The sequence below is a fragment of the Dermacentor albipictus genome, chromosome 6, assembly GCF_038994185.2.
Source record: "Dermacentor albipictus isolate Rhodes 1998 colony chromosome 6, USDA_Dalb.pri_finalv2, whole genome shotgun sequence".
NCBI lineage: Eukaryota > Metazoa > Arthropoda > Arachnida > Ixodida > Ixodidae > Dermacentor > Dermacentor albipictus.
This window is the reverse complement of record NC_091826.1, coordinates 74,691,694-74,712,488: the sequence shown is the minus strand read 5'-3', so window position 1 is coordinate 74,712,488 and position 20,795 is coordinate 74,691,694. Positions and strand designations below refer to the sequence as shown.

General features: G+C 46.9%; 1 protein-coding gene across 1 annotated transcript in view; it reads right to left on the bottom strand.

Annotated features, from left to right (window-relative positions):
* Positions 1-7,196: 7,196 nt before the first annotated feature.
* The window catches only part of LOC139061210 (calcium-activated chloride channel regulator 1-like), a 272,282-nt gene continuing 258,683 nt past the window's right edge, over positions 7,197-20,795 (bottom strand). The window contains exon 16 of the mRNA XM_070540867.1: positions 7,197-8,276. Coding sequence (XP_070396968.1) covers positions 7,684-8,276 — 593 coding nt within the window. The 3' untranslated portion in view covers positions 7,197-7,683. The remainder of the gene's footprint in view (positions 8,277-20,795) is intronic.

Below are 20,795 nucleotides of genomic sequence, written 5' to 3'. Positions count from 1 at the left end.
ACGGCTCGTGGAGATTCTGCGTCGATTACCGCCACCTAACCGCATCACGAAGAAGGACGTCCACCCACAACCTCGTATTGATGATGCCCTTGATTGCCTATATGGGGCACAGTATTTTTCGTCTATCGACCTGCGTTCCGGATTTGGCAAATCCCTGTCGATTATTTCAATCGTGAAAAGACCGCCTTTATAACGCCTGATGGTCTTTACCACTTCAAAGTTAAGCCTTTTCGGCTATGCAACGCTCCGGCTACCTTTGAGCGTATGATGGACTCATTACTCCAAGGATTCAAGTGGTCGACTTGTCTGTGCTACCTAGATGATGTTATTGTGTTCTCGCCCTCTTTAAGCACCCACATTAAGCACCTTTCAGCTGTACTTGCCCTTTCTCGCAAGGCCGGTCTACAGCTCAACTTCAAGAAATGTAACTTCGGCCACCGTGAGATTACTGTTCTTGGACATGTTGTCAATGCGACTGGCATCCGACCGGACCCAGAGAAAATTCGCGCCGTGAAAGAGTTCCTCCTTCCATGGTCCGCAAAAGATGTCCGAAGTTTCGTGGGCCTTTGCTCTTACTTCCGCCGCTTTGTTAAAGATTTTGCCACCATAGCCCGCCCTCTCACAGATCTGAAGAAAAGTGTGCCGTTTTCATGGAGACCCTTTCAGGCCACCGCCTTTTCTCGCCTTATCATCATGCTCACAACCCCACGAATTTTCGAACACTTCGCTACTTCAGCCCCTACACAGGTGCGCACCGATGCCAGTGGCAACGGAATCGGTGCCGTCTTGGCACAATTCCAACACGGCCATGAACGTGTCATCGCGTGCGCTAGCCGTCTTTTGTCGCCCGCGGAGAGGAACTACTCTGTTACCGAGCGCGAATGCTTGGCCGTTGTGTGGGCAGTGGCGAAATTCCACCCCTATTTACACGGCAGGCCCGTTTCTATTGTAACGGACCACAACGCGCTCTGTTGGACTTCGTCCTTTAAAGATCCCACAGGGAGGCTTGGACGATGGGCTCTGCGGCTGCAGGAGTATTCCTATTCGGTGGTATATAGGTCTGGTCGCCTACACAAGTTCGCCGAGTGCTTGTCCCACTACCCTGTACACACGCCCGCCAACACCGATATGGATGTTTCCGCAAGTGCTATTTCCGTTTTCCAGCTTTTGGACGTGGCCAACGAGCAACGCCGTGACGCTACATTGAGGACCCTCATTCACCGAATGGAATCTGTTCCTACTGGTGCATCATTATGGTGCTTCGTCCTCAACGACGGAATATTGTCCTATCGTATTGTACCAATATTGTACTGACGCAGGTTTTATCCTGACGGTCCTCCCTTTCTCCTTGTCGTTCCAGCACCTCCGCTCCACCGTGCTTCAGGAGCTTCATGACGCCCCAACTGCCGGACACCTTCGGTTTGCTCGCACTTACGACCGCGTGCGCCACCGCTTATACTGGCCCGGCCTCGCTCGCTCCGTATGACGCTATGCAGCTGCTTGCAAGCCCTGTCAACATCGCAAAAAGCCAGCAACACTTCCTGCCGGGTACTTACAACCAATCGACATTCCACCTGAGCCTTTCTTTCGCGAGGGTTTGGATCTCCTTGGCCCTCTCCGAGTCTAGCTCTGTCAACAGGTGGATCGCTGTCGCTACTGATTACGCGACGCGCTATTCCATCACTCGAGCACTTCCCATGAGCTGCGCAACTGACGTCGCAGATTTCATCCTCCGCGATATCATTTTAGTACATGGCGTCCCACGACAACTCCTTACTGACCGCGGCCGCACTTTCCTCTCCCATGTCATCGCCAATATACAACGCTCATGTTCTACCAAGCACCAAGCTGGCTTCCTCCTATCATCTCCAGACTAACAGCTTTACTAAGCTACTTAATCGGACTATTACAGACATGCTCCCGAAATACGTTTCACCCTACCACAAGGACTGAGATGTGGCTCTCCCTATTGTCACGTTCACCTATAATTCATCACGCCACGAAACCGCTGGGTATTCCCCCTTTTACTTACTCGTCGGTCGTGACCCTGTCCTACCGAGGGACACCTCACTCCCCTCGATAGAGGATTCGAAGACCGAGTATGCCCGCAACGCCATCGCCCATGCTGACCATGCGCGACAACTTGCTCGTACTCCTCTGTTGGCATCGCAGGAATCTTAACAGCACGCTTACAAACTTAGAAACTTCTTCCATGCTACAAAGGCCCTTGCCGTGTTCTACGTCAAGTGACCAATGTCACTTGCGAGATAATCCCCGTGAACTCCGACATGCCACCTGGCTCCACATCACCTGAAGCCGTACACGTCTCTCGGCTTAAACCTTACTATGCCCGTACCGACGGCCCCGTCTGAAGCACAGGGACGGTGATTTTTCTGTCGGGGGTCGTGTTACGGTGGGAAAAGAGAACAAGGCCGTCGACGGTGATGAGGACGAAGGGGCAAGAGCCTCTTGAGATTCTGGGCAGCTGTGTATATACGCTTTGTAAATACAACGTGTAAATAGTTTTATACTCGTGACAATATGAACTGAGGTTGGGACAGACTTGATTGATTTTCTCTGCTCTGTACAGGAAGCCACTGAGTTGCTGCAGGAGACACCGAACTCTTGCTCGCCGTGTTGCGAGATATCGATGTTTCCCTTTCGGAAATCTTAAGCAAAGGCACACTTCTTTGCAAAGAGGCGGCTCAAGGCATACAGCGTAGCCTGGAGAAGCGGTTGGCAAGCACGTGGACCGACCGTGTTTTTTTTTATGGGTGCCTTCCTAGACACACGGTTTAAGTTTTCTGGTGTGCAGCTTCAACAGCCGAGCTGATGCGTTATGCTCTGCTGGGGAGGGGGCCTCTTCTGTTAGGACAGTACAGCGCTAGCACTGTACCTGTACCTAATGCAGACTCTGAAGTGGGGACAAGCATACTAGCGTTTCAAAAAAACAGGCGTAATGAAAATGCCCACCAACAGAATATGCCTGCATCATTTGCATGGGAAATTTCTGTTTACCATGCAGATGGAACTTGCGCAGATGCGGTTAAGCCCTTGACCTATTGGAAAGCAAACGCTAGCCGTTTTCGCTTGCTTTCCCGCCTCGTAAGGCTACTTTCCACTGTGAAATAGACGTCAGCTGATGGGGAACCCGCGTTTTCTGCGGCATCGCTGATACTGACAGTTAAGTGAAAACGGCTGTCAAGCACCTCTTTCGAGTAGCTCATGTTTGTGATGCGCCACAAGTATGTAGAAAGCAGCTGTTTTATCTCACTATTTTTTTAGTAGTAACCGTTGAAGCAGCCATCATTTACATTTCGGGTATTTAAAACTAAACAGGGAAGCGCCCGTTGAGCTCATTACATTTTGTTGGAAAATTTCGATGACTAAAACCAAAATAAAGCTTCTCTTTGTACCTTGCACTGCTTACTACCTTTAATGCAGCAATTAAAAACCACGAGGACATTCAAGCAAAAATTCGCTCTCTCATCATGTTAGCATTCTTAACACATTTAAGCTTAAACAATATTAAAACATCACAATCTGCGAAGACATGCCGACCACGCAAATACTATATGTACCGTGAGAACTGCCCCCTATGGGAATTAGTAGGGCAGTTGTACTGCACGATATATATAACCAAGGTACTATCATTCGACCTTGGTAACGTGTTTTCCGTATTTTTCCAGTTCTTAACAAGTCTGATAACATCAGCTTTATCGTGCGTTCATCGGTAACTCGATCAAGCTAACCAGATGCCTCTCCTACGTTGAGGAATTACAGCAATAGGACTGAACTGCCCGGCCACTCCCGGAGTGGGAATTGGCTACGTTTTTTAATTCCGATGCATTGAAATGAATGGAAATGCGGCACGTTCTAATTCCCCGCAATGGAGTTGTAGTAGAATGGGGGCGCCCATTCCGCAACACTGCTGCCAACGCAGCTCTCACATCGCCCGCGGCTCGACCGCCGAAGTGGAGCCGCATCACGTTCTGTATAAAGTCCAAGTGCGAAAAGATACTACCGCGGTGCACGAACTTTGCGCTTCAGGTGCGAGTGAAAGTGTGCGAGGGTGAGAAGAGAAAGATGGTGCGTTCACTAGTGCCGCCTTCCCGCGCGAGCAAGGGGAAAGAGGGGGAGGGGAGCTGGCTCACGGTAACACGATCACTAACAGTGTGATAACTTTGATAACAATGTGACCACTTCTAACATACACAAAAAAGCCAACAAACGTTCTTGTTTGTGATACTTGAGCTCTTGACACGCATTCCGGTTAGGCAGACATCAGTTTTATGGACAGCAGTAATATGCATTAGCAGTTTGTTCAATGGGGCTGGCTGGTTCATTTTTACAATAAAAACAGGAACAGCGCAACACAGGACGAGCCAGTAAACAGGACAGAGCGCTGACTAGCAACCAAATGGTTTATTTGCAGAAGCAGCATATAAATACATCATGAATGTGACATAAAGAATAGAGAAAGAAGGATAAGAAGCATAAGTGTCAGCCACGAAGATAATCGATTTCTTTTGTTGAGAGCAAGAGGGACGCAGAGCTTTCCCGCGCACGCTTTTCACTTTATCTGCCGATTATTTCGCACTTGTTAAAGATCGGGGTGCAACCAAACGTTTTATAGTGCGCAGCTAGATGACTGTACGGGTTCCCTTTTTGTGAAGCGGCATGCTCGCGCAGGCGAACTTTAATGCACCTCCCCGTTTGCCCGATATAGCAACGTTTATAATCAAGCGTGAGTTTATAGACGGCCTGCGTTGTACAGTTAACAAGACCCTGAACATGATTCTTACAGCAGCTTTTGCGCGCGACAGTATCCTCCCTATTGACTCTTTTGCACATCCTGGTCAGTTTAATAGGGGCATTGCACACCGCGCTCACTCCTGCCTTGGCCGCAATTTTCATAATGGTTTCGCAAACACGGTGTACATAAGGAACGACGGCAAGCCTAGATCCTAGATGACTCTGCTGTCACCGCCTTCCAGATCTAGGATTGCCGTCCTTCTATCTGCCTCAGCACCGCGATGCATCCACGGTGGGTGGCATTTCTAACACTCACATAGCGTATGGGGCGATTACCATGACCAGACGAAAGGTACTCAAGAACTGTGCTATCGCTGAAGGATGACTCATTGTGCATCTCGGAGTCTGTAGAGGTGACCACCTTTCTTGAAAAGAGGGCGCAAGTACGGCGTGTCGATGTGGAGGTCAACGACACGTTCTCCCATCCCCTTCCAAAAGCCATCCTGAATGGGGTTGATGTTCTACGTACAGCTTTGGAACCGCATGGTTCTCGAAAGAATCATAAAGTATACTTGAGTGACGTCCTTTGCTTACTTAATATGTAGCCACTAATAGTTTACACAGAGGAACGCCGCTCTTGGAGAAAGTATAAGTATCGGTTCATACAGCTCGCCGGGATTGTTCGCTATTTCCATGGCATGCGGCACCCTCTCTATTTATACATGTGCAAAGATATAACTATCCAGCTGCGCAACTCATGATGACTTTCGCTTTAAGCAAGCCAATGTCTACCGACATCCAGGGATGTACAGTTTGAATATTGATAGCAAAATTCACCAGCCCTTCCACTATGAAGAAGGAAGAGCAGCGAAGCAGTGGTGTGTTTTACCTCAATCGACGCATCTACGTATGTAAGGCAGTATCATTATTTATTTTATTAATATTATTATCAAGGGACACAGACAACGAATACATCTTTTGACTGTGTACTGATTTATTCTTATTCTTTTATGAAGTAGTGACGTGTGCAAATACCACCGCATGGCAGACGGGAATTGCACAGTATTTACAGCTTCACTGTGAACTACGTAATTAGGAAAAGTAGAAGAAACTCAGCGTAATGTTAGAGTCGACTAAGCAGCTAATTTTATGTAATTTGCGTCAGGATAGTTTTAATGAAGCAAGAGTTACAGCCGTTTTCTGTAACCATACTCCCTCCGTAGACGGCCAAGTATTGACAGAGGACGGGAATTCTGTAACGTCTACAACTTCATTGTGAACAAAATACGACAAGTGAATGAAACCCGCCGTAATGATAGAGTCGTCTTGGTAGCCAATTTAAGTATGATATTTTTCCCAAGGTAACCACGTTAGATTGAGAGTCGCAGAGTATTCGCGAGAAACTGGAGACGAAACATTGTTTCGTGTCGACGCGACGCGTAGACGGAGGACATGGACCACCTCCGGAGGGTAGCTATATGAAGCTTCGCTGTAAAAGCTGACGTTAGGCAGAATGAACACTGCACCGAAAAAAGACAGAAAGTGAAAGACAAGAAAAATTGAAATTGCAATAGTTGCCTTCCCATGTTGAAGTTAGCTGGACTAATACAAAGGTGCATCTTGATCTTTAGTCGTACTGAATAGACTTCATTGACAGGTTCTCCGATTAGTTTTTCTCTTTCGCTGTTTCGCCTTCAATTATTTGGGGTCATGCGTTTTCGTAATTCCAGCGTATTTGAAAACGTCACACAGGCAGAAGGCTAAAGATACGCATCCTCTCACTCACCACGTGAGAAACCAGTCTTTAACGTATAATTTTCCCTAAAATCTGCCCCATTAAACGGTAAATAAATCATGTATAGACGACACGATTTTTTTCATGGCTTAGTACAGGATAACTATCTCAAAATTCGTGATGCTGCACCTGTTTCAAGCGATTTTTGTATGGAAAACCTCGAATGCTGCTTTCGCCATGTGCGATGAAGTAATCAGAATGACTAATCAGGCCATGTGTTATCACACATGCAAGTTGTCACGTAAGTTTTGGTGCTCGCGACTTGTTCAGGAGGAAGAGTATGTGCTACCACTGTGCGCTAACTGCTGCACTACTGAGTTTGTTTTGATAGTCAGACAGTCACGTCACAAGTGGCAATAAATAACCCCTGGTTGGTGTCGTCCAGTAAAATAATCATTAGCTTCTCGTATGTGTTGCAAAAACGCAACAATAGAAATGCCATTACCGTGTGGGAGAAAATTGGTTGAAATGAATAACAAAAATCTGAATAAACAAGAAATTGATCGGGAGGTTGTAAAAAAAACTTACACCTCCTAGCCAAATAAATGTTGACAGTTACTTTAGCCTACCCCAAAAAGATGAAGGCGAAAGGAGACATGCATTACATTACTTGACATTTTTATTCGAATGCGTTCATACTTCCTATTGTTTTCTCTGACCAGAGGTCGTGGGTTTGAGTGCCTTAATCAACTGTGCCTCGATTCACTTCGCCTTAATTGACAGCAAAGGTAGTTGGTTGAACTTTCCATCCTCACGATGTCGATCGTAATCCATTTTGGAGATTTTCTGGTTCGCCCACATGTCCAAGTTGGTTCGACTCCCACAAAAGGCTCGAGTGCCTTAATTACCTCTATCATAATAACTTTCCCTTAATTACCACAACAGGTCGTGCTGAGGCTTCTTCGCCTCAGCTTCAGGCTTTCTTATAAAGGAATTGATGCCATGATTCGCCCTAATTATTACTTAAAGTTGTAGATTCGACGCCCTATGAAATTGGGTGCCATAACGCCGGACATCAGATTTTTCGACCTACGAACCATCTGAGGCTTTCGCATTAATAATGTCATAGATAACGTCTCACATGCCCATGCTTGCCTTATGATTTATTTGGCCCTGAATTGCCACGTGCGGCACTACCTTGTCATAGTGTCTCTTGTCCTCTCCCTAGTGTTGGTGTTAGTTTCATCACTGTAGTCCGATTTGATCTTGAGAAGCAGCGCAATAATGACTGCCATAACGACGACTCCGGCCACTGCCACCAGCAAGATCCAAACGAAGACGGATGTCTGGCCTTCATGATGAACCTCTGCAGTGGGGGTTGTCGCCGGATCGAGAGGTGGCTCGGTCCTGGCCGGCCTTGTAGTGGTTGTCGCTGGGCTGACCTTCGCGGAAGGCTTTGCCGGCGTGAGGGCGTCAGCTACTGCAGAGGGTAATTGGGCGGTAATGTTGTCGATTTCGTACACCGCTTGGATGACGATGGTCCTTTCCGACTTGAGCCCATCAGCATTAACAGCGCGCGCAGCCAAGTACACCGTCAGGTAGAAGCTATCGTCGCCACGGGGCGCCGGCCCCCAGTGACGCGGCAGGCTGATGGTCACTTCGTGTGGGGAGCCGGCGGGAAGGGGTTCGAGGCTGCCTTTGACGACGTTCGTCAGCAGCTCCTGGTTCTCGAAGTCGTTAAAGAGCCCGTCTGCGTCGGTGCCGCCGCGGATCTCCACTGCAGCAGCTGCAAATGCAAATAGAGACCATATATATATATATATATATATATATATATATATATATATATATATATATATATATATATATATATATATATATATATATATATATATATCTGCCTGCATGTGTGCGGTGCGTGTGTGCGTGTGTGTGTGTGCGTGTGTCAACTCTCACGCACCTAGTTTGAAAAGAGCGAAGCTTTTCTTTGCAGATGAAATCGATTGTCTGTAGTTTGCAGCAACCTATTGTGTATTTGCGTTCAGGCGGTTAGTCGACATCGAGAACCCAAAATTTTCCTTATTTGTGGCGCGTTTTCTTTCGCGGTGCTTTTTTTTCGCAGATAATTTGCGCCCGCGAAAGAAATACGCGCAGGAAAGACGGCGTCCTCAAACGAGCCGAGTGTAAGATCGTCACCTCGCCTCCAGCGCGCCGCCTAGAATAACGCGTTACGTTTGCGCTGGTTGTGAAAGTAATCTATCGAATTGCTGCACTATTTCTTGAGGCTTCAGAAGTCTCTTAGAGCTCTCACTGTGGCGACAGAAAAAACTACCCCACGTTTAGTTGGCCTATGGCCCATCTTATCGGTAGAAGATCGCCGTGTTTTTGCGTGCGTGGGTGCGATATTTCCATCATGGGATGGGATGAGTATGGGATGCAATCACAGCCATAATGGCTGCAAGGTTTGTCGCCAATGTGCGCGCACCGCCACGCGCGTGTCCGCGCTCTCCCCCGCGCCCACTCATCCAGCGCTACTGGCGTGGCGCCCTCTCTCCTTGCTTCTCTTGTCGGTGGTGCCTCCTCGCCTTACTCCCCTCGCCGGTGCTCAGCGCTTTCCTGCGTCCACCATGGACTGCGCCCGCACACTCGTGAGCCACTAAAGGCTTACACCTTAAAAGACTCGGATCGACATCAAACTTCTCAGAGAGATTCCTGTAAACAAAGTAAAGGAATAGCTTCGAAAAGAAAATTTCCAGATTTTCGGCTTCGTGTGGATATTGATACCGTGCCTCCAGGGTGTGCCTCCGTAGCACGCTTCCCCGGCGCCACGCCAGCTCCACGGTTCTCGCTGGGTTAATGTGGCCTAGTGCGTGAGTCATTGGGCACGTGACGGCACTGCCAATGAGGAGGAAGTGGCGCCGCTGAACGGTCTTTCGAGTCATGAGAACCCACGTGACCACGTGTTGACGTCGCGTTCTCGGCGCTGGACCTGCTGCGCCTTTCACTGCGGTATCGAGCGCTGAAAACCAAGGGCACCGGCTGGATGCCATGGACGTGCATGCGTCTATATGTCGTACAAAAATTCCTCACGTGATCTGATCTTAGTCGCCTACAGACACGATCGTTTAGGGACTTTCGAGAATGGCGACGGGGGCGCCAAGTGACGCCTTGGCACGTCTGCTTTCTGGCACATGCCGACCACTGGTTGTGTAACGTCTCTGCACTGGGTTCAGTGTTTATTGGCGAAAAGTCATGCACCCCTAGCGGAGCGGTATGTCGGCTTTTCGTCTTCGTGAGCTCTGGTGGTGCGAGACCCGTATTTCTGAAGAATTCGGTGGTGCTGACGATTGAAATACTGGAGTGGCGTAGTGCCTCGTTGACACAGTTAGCGAACCGGCACTGTACAGCAACGTCGCCCTGTCCGCTCTTCCCAGCAGCGTCATCACATCGAACATGCACCGTTACTTGACGGGCGTCGAAGGCGGAGGTATCGAACGTGTTCCTGGCCACGAGATCAGTTACGTAAGTGATATGGTGCTTGAGGTGGTGTTTGCTCACAACTATTGACGCGTCCTTGAAATGAGGCAGCGTACGCTTTCAATCGAGTTCAGCGTTAGTGCGATGTCCGTGACTTCGTGTGATTTGCCTTCATCGCGGGCTTTACAATTATACCGTTAACTTCGTCACCTCGCCTCCAGCGCGCCGCCTAGAATAACGCGTTACGTTTGCGCTGGTTGTGAAAGTAATCTATCGAATTGCTGCACTATTTCTTGAGGCTTCAGAAGTCTCTTAGAGCTCTCACTGTGGCGACAGAAAAAACTACCCCACGTTTTCTAAGGTCCACGTAGCACGTGGACCTTAGAAAGCTCTAATGACATCACATGGTCTGCCAGAATATGCCAAATGCAGAGTAGATGTTTTAGGATTTTTGGTACTAAGGGCGCTATAAGCACAGTGAGATGGAGCTTAATACCGCGCCCCGTGAAATTCAGCTGCATCTCTTCCCGTTTTTCGCACTTTTATGTCTACGAATGGGACGTGGGGTTCTGTACAAAGTTGGGATGAAGTAACGTGTGTGTATATGCGCCCACAATAATTTCATCGCAACATATTTGTGTAATGCGGTGAAGCAAACAGTGTGTTGCGGTGACGGCCTGGTCGTAAGTGTGCCCAAGTTCCAGCTTCGATGTTCCTGTTGCCCTGAAGATACTGCACCGCTCGCTTTGCTGTAATACCAGGTGCTCTAGAGCTCTCTACTTGCCGGAATTTTTACTTTCACATGGTAAATGGTCTCATCATAATACATATCTGTAGTGAAGGAAAACTCACTAATAGTGCCAAATGCTTTGACAGTGTCAGACTTAAAAGTTTTAGAATGGCATGATCAATATACCAGCCCACAGTTTCATGTTAGCAGTTTTATAAGGAACCTCAAACTAATCTTACAGCACAGAAAACCAAGTAAACGCCTCAAGAGTTGATTAGCAAGAAGTGCTTCAAACACTCAAAACAGACGCACCTTAAGTGCTTAAATATTTCTAGCATATTAATGAAGGTTGATCAGGCTTACTGATATTGGTCGCTTTACAGTGAAAATAATAGTACGAGATGAGACGCAAGCGACTCGTGTGCTCCTTGGTTATGCACGCCGCATGTGTCCTAGCAATACCTTAACAGGGTTCTTATTCACGCATGCCTGCTTGCGTCCTCTAAAATTTTCTAATGTCAGAGTTATAAAAAGATGCGGTAGCCATAGGGCTTTAAACTCCACAACTCCAATTTTGTTTCTTTTATACTCATTACGAGCTGAACATAACGCTGCATGACAGCATACGCCTAGGTAATTGCGACATTTTGTGACGGAAGCAGTGTTCACTCAGAGTTGCCTGTTCTAATATTATTCCCAGAACTCCTAAAACAGTTCCTTTTTTAAGCATGGAGCATGTCATGCCTCTCAAGTTAGCTGCTTTGCACAACACCACATGATGCTCGACTAGAAAATTTACCAAGCAATAAGTTACTAGATGTAGCTAAAAGCAGCAAAGTCTTAGGTTAGCATAACCAACAGCCCCTAAAGTTGGTAATTATTCAATTATGGCAAGGAAAAACCAGCCTGAATAAACTTATGTCCGCACTGTCTGCAAACGAACTTTTATTGTTGAGAAAATGCACAGCCTCACGTAAACAAAAAGGAAGGAATTGTGTTAAATATATACGGTCAGGTGCCCTTCTTCATACACCCTCTTTTTAATGCAGTGTAAGGGTTATCACGATCAGAAATGCAGATCCAGCACAGTGTTGAAGTCTAAATACCACGAAGCTTGTCCGAGTTGGTGAGGTTGCAGCTGTAGCAAACCACATGAGCACAGCATCACTGCCTGTAGCTGTTAACTCTGTGGGTCATATATGACGGTGATGTGTGATGCTCCAAGGGAAAAATGTTGAGAGAATGAGAAGAGAGGTTTTGTAGAGCTGAAGTTAGCAGCTCAATGTAGTGATGCTGCGAAGCCTTCAACGTGTGACACTGGCTAGCAGTCGGGGACGGTACCATCAAACATTGGTAGGTCTCATTCAAGTCACCTCCCAGGCAGCACACCAGCATTGGTCCAACCATGGCCCAATGCTGGCAGAAATTGGTACCAATGTTGGACCAATGTTGGCATATTGGCAAAGTGCAACCCAATCCAATGTTGGCCCAGCGTTCAAGCCAAGATTGGACCAATGTTATGCCAATGCAGCAGCCATTGTGCTGCCAGCGTAGGACCAGCGTTAAAGCCAAGATTGGACCAATGTTATGCCAATGCAGCAGCCATCGTAGGACCAGCGTTAAAGCCAAGATTGGGCCAATGTTATGCCAATGCAGCAGCCATCGTGCTGCCAGCGTAGGACCAGCCTTAAAGCCAAGATTGGACCAATGTTATGCCAATGCAGCAGCCATCGTAGGACCAGCGTTAAAGCCAAGATTGGGCCAATGTTATGCCAATGCAGCAGCCATCGTGCTGCCAGCGTAGGACCAGTGTTGAGCCATATCGTTACCAATATTAATGCCAGCTTTGAGCCAATGCCCTTTGCATGACGAATATTCTAGATATTTGAATTAGGAAGGAACAGCGCCAACTAAGACGATCACAAGAGGGGAGAACGAACGAACGTCCTGTGTCGTTCTCCCCTCTTGTGTTCGTCTTAGTTGGCGCTGTTCCTTCCTTATTCAAGTATGCACCATCTAGCCCAAATGAATGTTCTCCTGAACTATTCTAGATATGCTGGCTTTAGAGCACGCACACATTCTTACCGCAAACATTTTGCTAGCGGCATTTTTTGTAGCAATTGTCCCCTTACTCTCTTCCTCAATAGTAGCTAGGAAAGCTCGACAAAAAGATGTCAAGAAGCAGAAATCATATATGACTGCAAATAATAATAAAAGAATACTGGAATTGACGTTTATGACAGTTTATTTGCGAATAAATTTTCACAAACAGGCATTTTCCGTGGACCTAGATGGGTGACGCTCGGTTATCTTCAAACAGTTTATTTACAGGCACTGCCCTCAGGATAGGAATTGGGCAAGGTGCCGAGGACGGTGGGCTGGCCAGGGGCTTCAGGGCATGGAGCTGACGTCGGTAGGCAGGTTTGTCAGTGCTTGGATGACAGCAGGCTTATCAGGCCCCCGAGGACCACGATAACGCGGTGGTTTCGTTGATATTGCCACCATATCCGATAGCGACTTCACCATTACTTGGAGGAAATGTTTGCACTGTAAAATGAAAAGAAACAATGTCAGAGATGTTCGTATGACAAATCTATGATGGAGAGTTTTCATTTGAAAAATCGCCATACTGCAACAATATTATAAGTATGAGCAGAGAGTTCGAAGGGGTGAATCAAGAAACTTTCTTGCAAGAGATTTGTCAAGTAACACTTCCTAATATTTCGACATATATGGCATACCTTGTACAACATGTAACGTAACACTTAGAACAGACATAAAATGCGCAGTCCGCTTTGTTTACAGCTCACACTTAGTCAGCGTAGCACTTTAACATTAAAAATTGCAGCAAAACCTGCTGCAGCACAAAAAGCCTAGTATCAGACAGTGTAGACACAATGCGGCCTTCGTGCGAAATTTTTAATGTGGAGAAACATTAAAGAAACACTAGTAAACATTAAGAAACACTAGTAAAAGAAGCATTTATTCGAAAAGAAAGAAATACTGTCAGCTGGAAATGATGCTTGACCTATACCAGTGAGAAGAAGCGTGGTTCCTCGGTATCACTAGCAGGATCAGGCCGCACGCGTGGCTTGATAAAATCTTAGTCCTAGAATTTGGGTGAAATTCACAGAGATTTACACGTGGTTCTACTCCAGGCACTATTCAAAGGCTGCAAAAAAAAAGAGCTATTTAATTACAGGCATTCTACATTAGCCAGGCCTGTTTCAGTAATATATATACCGCGTGATATTGCTTGGGTGATATAGCTTGGCTGATATTGCTTCTGATAAAACTTATAACATGCGCAAAACAAATGCACTCACCATTGTATGATCCATGCTTCTTTGTATCTGAGTTCATCCCACATCGAAGACGGTGCCCACGAGCGCCGACTTCTTTTCTAATTGTTGTGTCGCCTATATTAATTCGAACACTCACAAAAATTCGTGGCCACATTGGTGCGTATTTCAAGATGTAGGCTTCTCAGTAGGAATGACGACAGCAAGCGAGCATTTTTCACGAGAGGAGTGCGCTGGCAAGAACGGACGGCAAGCACTCAGGTGGTGTTGCACCCAGTCGGCGTGCTAGCGACACGTAGAAAGAAAGAGTGAAAGGAAAGGGTGAACGAAGAATACGGCGTAAACGCCACTTTCCCCCGCTGGACCTAGCCCGAACGGGTTTTGGGGTGGCAGCGATGGAGGGCGACAAGGAGGACAATAGTGACCCCGCCGCTTTCCCCCATGCTTCCGAGAGCACCCAATTCGACACAGCAGCTTATGGCTGTCTGAACGCTTGACTGACAGCATTGACCAGGCTCACCTGGGTGCGTGAAGGAGAGGCAAGGGGGGGCTGAAGGACGGAAAGCTAGGCCGAAAAAAAAATCCGGAATGCGCCGTGCCTACTAAAGGCAAAGACAAGAGGTTGTTGACACGCAAATGCCAAAACGTGCAATTTTTTTTCTGTCAGAAGCATTCATACAAGAAGCTTACTACGCATGCACGAACAAACAAATATATTAGAATAGGAGCATGATGTCGCCGCAACATGCCATGCATGCTAAACAAACAAACAATAGTTTCACTAATGCATATGCGCTCCATCTCGATCCAATATAAAACGGTTCCATCAGCTCTGAGGCACTGTAATTCTCGATTCTCCTCAGAATCCTGACCCACTAAAGCCGCGGAGCGTACATGCATAAAATACAGTGCGCAGGCAAATTCGCAATACCGTTGCTTCTTATGGAAAGCTCAAGTTCTTATTCACGATCAATAAAGCAGTGGCTAAATTTATGCGACTTCCCCTGCTTGCTACGTGGTACACTGGCTTTTCTCTTTAGGGGACACATTTCGGTAAAGGAGAAGTGCAATAATAGAGACGTTTAGCTTGTACGCTATTCCGGTAAACGGGAGCGGTTTGGGCGGATTACCGGATGGTTGGGGCGTAAACGTGAGCGGTGAAGCCGCCTGGTGTTGTAGAGCTCAACCAGACAAACGCAGAGCTAAAACTGCAGTAGCTCACCATATCCTGCTTCGCCACTCGTGCAAATTTTTGGCAGCGGCGTAATTGTGAACACGATTACGCCACTGTCGAAAATTTACGCCAGCAGCTAAGCAGAACATAGTAATCAGCTCTGTGTTTGTGTGGTTGAGCTTTGCGCCACCAGCTGGCGCCACCGATCTGGTCGCTCCGCTTGACGCCCCCGCTAAACCGGAAACCCGCCCGCGCTTTCCCGATTACCGGACACGCTAAAGGTCTCTAATGGCGGTGTACCATTCATGGAGTTGACATGGGAGAACATATTTTTGGTTCCTGCGCAGTGTGCCTGTGATCAGTGCGTTAGTTTTCAAAACATGTTGTTCAATCTCAGCAAGTCGTAGAGCACTAAAAGCCGACAAGGCGAAAATTAGCTTATTACGGGCCAATGTCCTCCAAAGAAAGCGAACTACTAACCCATATTGGCAAATCCATACCAAAGTCGGTCCAATAATTCCCGCCTTGTTGAACGGCAGTGCCAATATTGTTTACTGACTGTGTAAAGTGGACCAACATTGGATCTCTATCAGAATGGCACAGCCAATATTGTTTACTTACTGTGTAAAGTGGGCCAACATTGGATCTCTATCAGAATGGCACAGCCAATATTGTTTACTGACTGTGTAAAGTGGGCCAACATTGGATCTCTATCAGAATGGCACAGCCAATATTGTTTACTTACTGTGTAAAGTGGGCCAACATTGGATCTCTATCAGAATGGCACAGCCAATATTGGCGCCACGCTGTTAACCTTAGGCCAACATTGGGCCAGGAACCAGAATGGCACTGCCAATATTGGAACCACGCTGTTAATCTTGGGCCATCATTGGGCCAAGAAGTGCCAATATGTTTCCAACGTTGGCCCAACCTGACGTGCCGCCTGGGCTGGAGTCATCTTGAGTACCATGTACAATGGACTTAATCATGGGCTGGAAATGAATGCATGATTCCTAGTTCCTGCATGTGTTCAAATACGCGGCAGGTAATCTTGAGCAGGTCTGCAGCTAGGGAACGTGAATGAGCATGTGTAGAAGTAGTGATAAGTGTACGCCTAGACAAATAAATAAATGTCAAAATGCAGTTAAGGCTACATACCCCGTGTGTCTCACTAGCGTACCCATTCTGGGGGATTAGCAAAGAATAAACACATACCCAGTTGCACATACCCTGTTCCGATGTTGTCTATTACGCCATACAATAATCAGCAGTAGGTTGTCTATTTGTGTACACACCCAGTGGCCCAAGCACTAACAACTATATATGGCAAGAAAACGACGACAGATGACAAGACCTGGGGACGCGGCAAAGAAAGTGTCGGATTAAAAAACTGGAAATATTCAAAGAGGATGATTTGCAGGGAGCTGATGGTGCATGGTACGTTACAGTCAAAAAGACATTCAAACAATTGAGAAACAGCAGAGCTGTAATAAATTTCGCTTACCTTGAATACCCCCATAACTCGTAATATTTGTAGGAACAATGGGCCTGGTTCTCTTGTACGAAAAGCTTTCAAGGTAGCATTGATCTCTATAGTTATCTTGCCTTGTGTAAACCAACTCCATACTATGCCTGCAGAATCCTTAACAGTACAAGGCTACTATGACATCTGCTGTCCTTTACCATGTTTCCCTCCCCTGGGCAGAGATACCTAAATTAAGAGCGCCGATTAACTGCTCTTTCCATTGCATGACCTATCCAGCTCAATTTCAGTTACTATCAGCCAGTATATTGGCTACAATCATTTGCTGTCCAATAAGTACTGTACAGTTCTTGTCTCATAATGCTAAACCTGTCATAGTCTAATCCACCAAGCATTGCACAGTCCTGTTTGTTTTCAAAATTCTTTGTTATGCACCAAAATTCAGCCCTTGAGATTAGTGCCGGTAGAATGCACTGATTGTGTAGTTTTCTAGGATAACAAGAAACTGAACTAGGCCCTCCAATTCATTCTTATTGGGTGTTATACTCATGATCCAGGTGCCCTGTGACTACTTGGCCCAGGCAAGCAGGTGAACAGGTTCGAGAAACTGTTTACCAACCAAGGTGTCGTGCCAAAGAGAAGGCCAGTAAATGTTATGGCACCAAAGAGAGACAGATGACCATTTAAAAAAGCGCTTGGCTGCATGAGAGGTGCCAGCAGATGTGATTCCGAGCATAAGAACGTCCGACGTGTCAGCACTGTGTCCAGCAACATCTACAGACACTTTGATGTGCTGGTCTGGGTCCCACCCACAACCACAGTTGGTATCACCTGCACATTGCTTGGCAAGGAGGCACCACTGTGGACAACCGGGACTAGAACTGGGCTTCCAATCTGGCCTTGTCTATAGCCGATGAATTTGCAGCTAAGGTTCACGAGAAAAGTGAGCGAGCTTGACATGTTAAACATCGCAGACGCCTCAAGGCGATTATGGTGAATTCCTTTTGACTGTACTCACACTGCAAACATATTCACTACAGCATGCTCTGTTCCTGCTATTAGTTTTGAAGATTCATATAATAGTGCTGCTGCTGTAAGCTTTCATAACATAATGTAAAACTAATTACTCTTGTGTTTCCTCTGTTTTTATTGTACTTGTTCCGTCACGGCCGCGCGATGAAGCTACAAGAGAATGCCTCCTGCGTCGCGCAGAGCTTGGGCAAAGGTGTAAAACAGGCGGTGACAGTTGCTGCCACCAGTTTCGTGGGGATGCCACTATTCCAGGATAGGTCTGTGGGAAGCCGCTGACCAGCCTTGAGGAATGCATTCTTTGAGTGTGTTCGATTAAGTTTGCGTCAGGCTTGCGTTTGGTGTTTATCGTCATTCTTATTTTGGTACAACCAAAAATGTTGAGGCCGCCATATGAATGCTTTATACATAGTGCAGACAATGAAGCTGATGATAGCGCTTTCAGGTGCTCTTACGTCTTTACTACTTACCACAGTACTAGTGAAAAGAAATTACAAAGAAAAGTATGCAACGTAAGGCAGCTAGTGTCATCTTTTTATGTGGTAAGGAAAGGTAAAGCAGTAAAATGCACAGGATTAGAGGAACCTCCGAAACTAATGGCACCGCATTTGTGTGATGGTGGTGAGCAGCAGGACATTGTTGTGTGCCCCGAAGGCATTCTAAATACGCTCAACCTAGTAAAAGAGGTCAATAGGTGCAAAACGTGCATTAGGCGCAAAGAATTAAGTAAAATAAATTTTTTTCTTCCCCACTTGAGCAGTTTCAAGTCCCCTAGTTTCCAAGACTGCTCTACGCTTCTGATGGCTTGTTCTATATCCGTTGTGCAGAAACTTTGGACAGTGACAAAATTATCATGCAGTGAGGTGTGCCCATCCGAGCCAAACTTCATTATCCCAATATTTGGGAGGGACACCCTGGAAAAAGCTACACTAGGTAACCTAGTCTACTTAGTCTGGGCCTCTCGGGTACATAACATGTACGTATGGTGAAAGTACAGTCCACGACCGTCAACCACGGGTTACCCTTCTTCTTACGCTGTCGGGTGGCGTAAACTCTTCATAATGATCGTTTGAGAATGCCGCTCATGCCTTCGCAGCATGTTCCCACGTCCACCATTGCATGCGTTTCCTCGCACTTTTCACCAGATCTTAGTTTACGCGCTACCTTCCCTCAAAGCATATGTTCATCAAACCGTCAAGAGCGGTGGAAATTTTCCGTGCCGCCTGCTATTGCATAGGTTCCCATTATGTTTTGAGTAAAAGGATAGTCGTCATCTGGCGAAGGTCGGTGCACCCATACACATGCTAGCAATCGTCAGCGCGTGAAACAGGATACTGCGAGTGCTGCTCCTACGCAGCACACGTTATCGAGCTGGAGAACGTTCTACAGAGAGTAACTGAAAGCACATGAGTTGCTCATGAATCTGGACGGCTCTTGCCCTAATGCAACCACCATGTTTCAGTGATTTCCGGTACAAGATTTGCGTACAGTCGTCAGCGGATTGAAGACGACATTACGAGCGCTGTTAATTCTGACGTGGCGAACCGTACGAGATGCGACGGCGAGTAACTGAGAGCACACGAGCTATACACGAATGTGATCACCTCCTACTTTAATCACGCCGCCATGTATCAGCGATTCTCCGTACACCAAGATTGAGCACAGAATCTACTTAAGGGCTCACGGTCACGTTGCCGCATATCATTCGTTGACGACTAGACACAGGGGATAAGTCGCATAAGCGAGTTTTCTTAAAATAATTACTTGAGGCAACACTGGCACTGCGATGGTTCTGACAACACGGGGAGGGCCACTAGTACGCGAATTTGTCTAATCTTCTTGACCATTGCTTCAGATGTTCTTGCCGCTTTGCTTACTACCCCTTGAGTGTCTTTAATTGACCTAAATTCCAAAGCAGTTTCACGTTTTCTAAATGCATAAGGCAATAAAGCTCTTGAGCATAAATAACCGCTACGGAGTGCCACGAATATACCTTTTAAAGTAGGCCAAATTGAAACGTGCCAAGCTTCTCAACGTCGTGGATTGCGCGCGAGAATTTCTTTAGTGGCTTCCATGCCGGTTTTCGAAAGCGTGCGTACGCCTGCCGTAATGGTTTCAATGTCGCGCTTCTCTGCTAGAGGTCCTCTGTTTGAAACCTGCCTTCGGAGAATTTAATTACTTTTCACTTTAGTTATTTTTAACACCGTGGTTTCTTGCAAATGATAAGTTTTCAAGCTCACGGAAACCGTTTAAACACAGAAGGTTGAAGCTTAGGCAAATTTATGTGCTAAGCATGATGCCCTTGCAGGCTGGTCCACCCAATTTGCAGTTCCCGTAGACACTAGCGCCGTAGTTCTCTACGTCTAGATGTTTCAGTGTGAGCAGTGTGGGTGCCGCCCTAAATTAAAGAAATGTGACGTTTCAGCCAAAAACAGAAACCACAATGACGCGCGACATCATCGAGGCCTACAGAAATGAAGTGCTGAATGAAAGCTGTGTGAGTGCGCCATCTGTTTTACTATCTGAGAAAGAAATGGCACCATTTATCCGCTGACGTGCTGTGAGACCCGCTTTCCCCAACCGCGCGATGCGTCATGTATCTTCACATTCTTTTATGTTTTTTATTATACTGACGGCGACGTGGTACGGAAAGGAGCAGTGTGCTTCAATTTCCACGCTTCTGCCTTTTACAGGCTTACCTGGCTTCTTTTCTGGTTCAGCAAGCGTCATCGGTGCAACCATCGCCATGTTTCACACGTGCATGGCCGTTCCCGTCCCGCAACTGCAGTTACCGACTGCCTGACTTTCAGCCGCAAACGAAATCAAGGCCAGATGCAAGCGCTATCGTCCCATCCTTCTGCGCATGGTCTCCTTGCACGATGACGTCACAGCCACGAGCGGACATAAATGGACGGCGGTGCAGCGGTCTCTTCAGTGGGCACGGAGGCACGGCCAGGAGCAGTATGCTTCAATTTCCACGCTTCTGCCTTTTACACGTCTGTAAGAGATATTCTTTGTACGCTAATAAAAATGATAGTCGTTGTTTGGTCCTGCTTCTGTGCCTGGAAGTGCTTGCTAACATTGCCTGTGGTTGCTTTTCGATGCTTCTT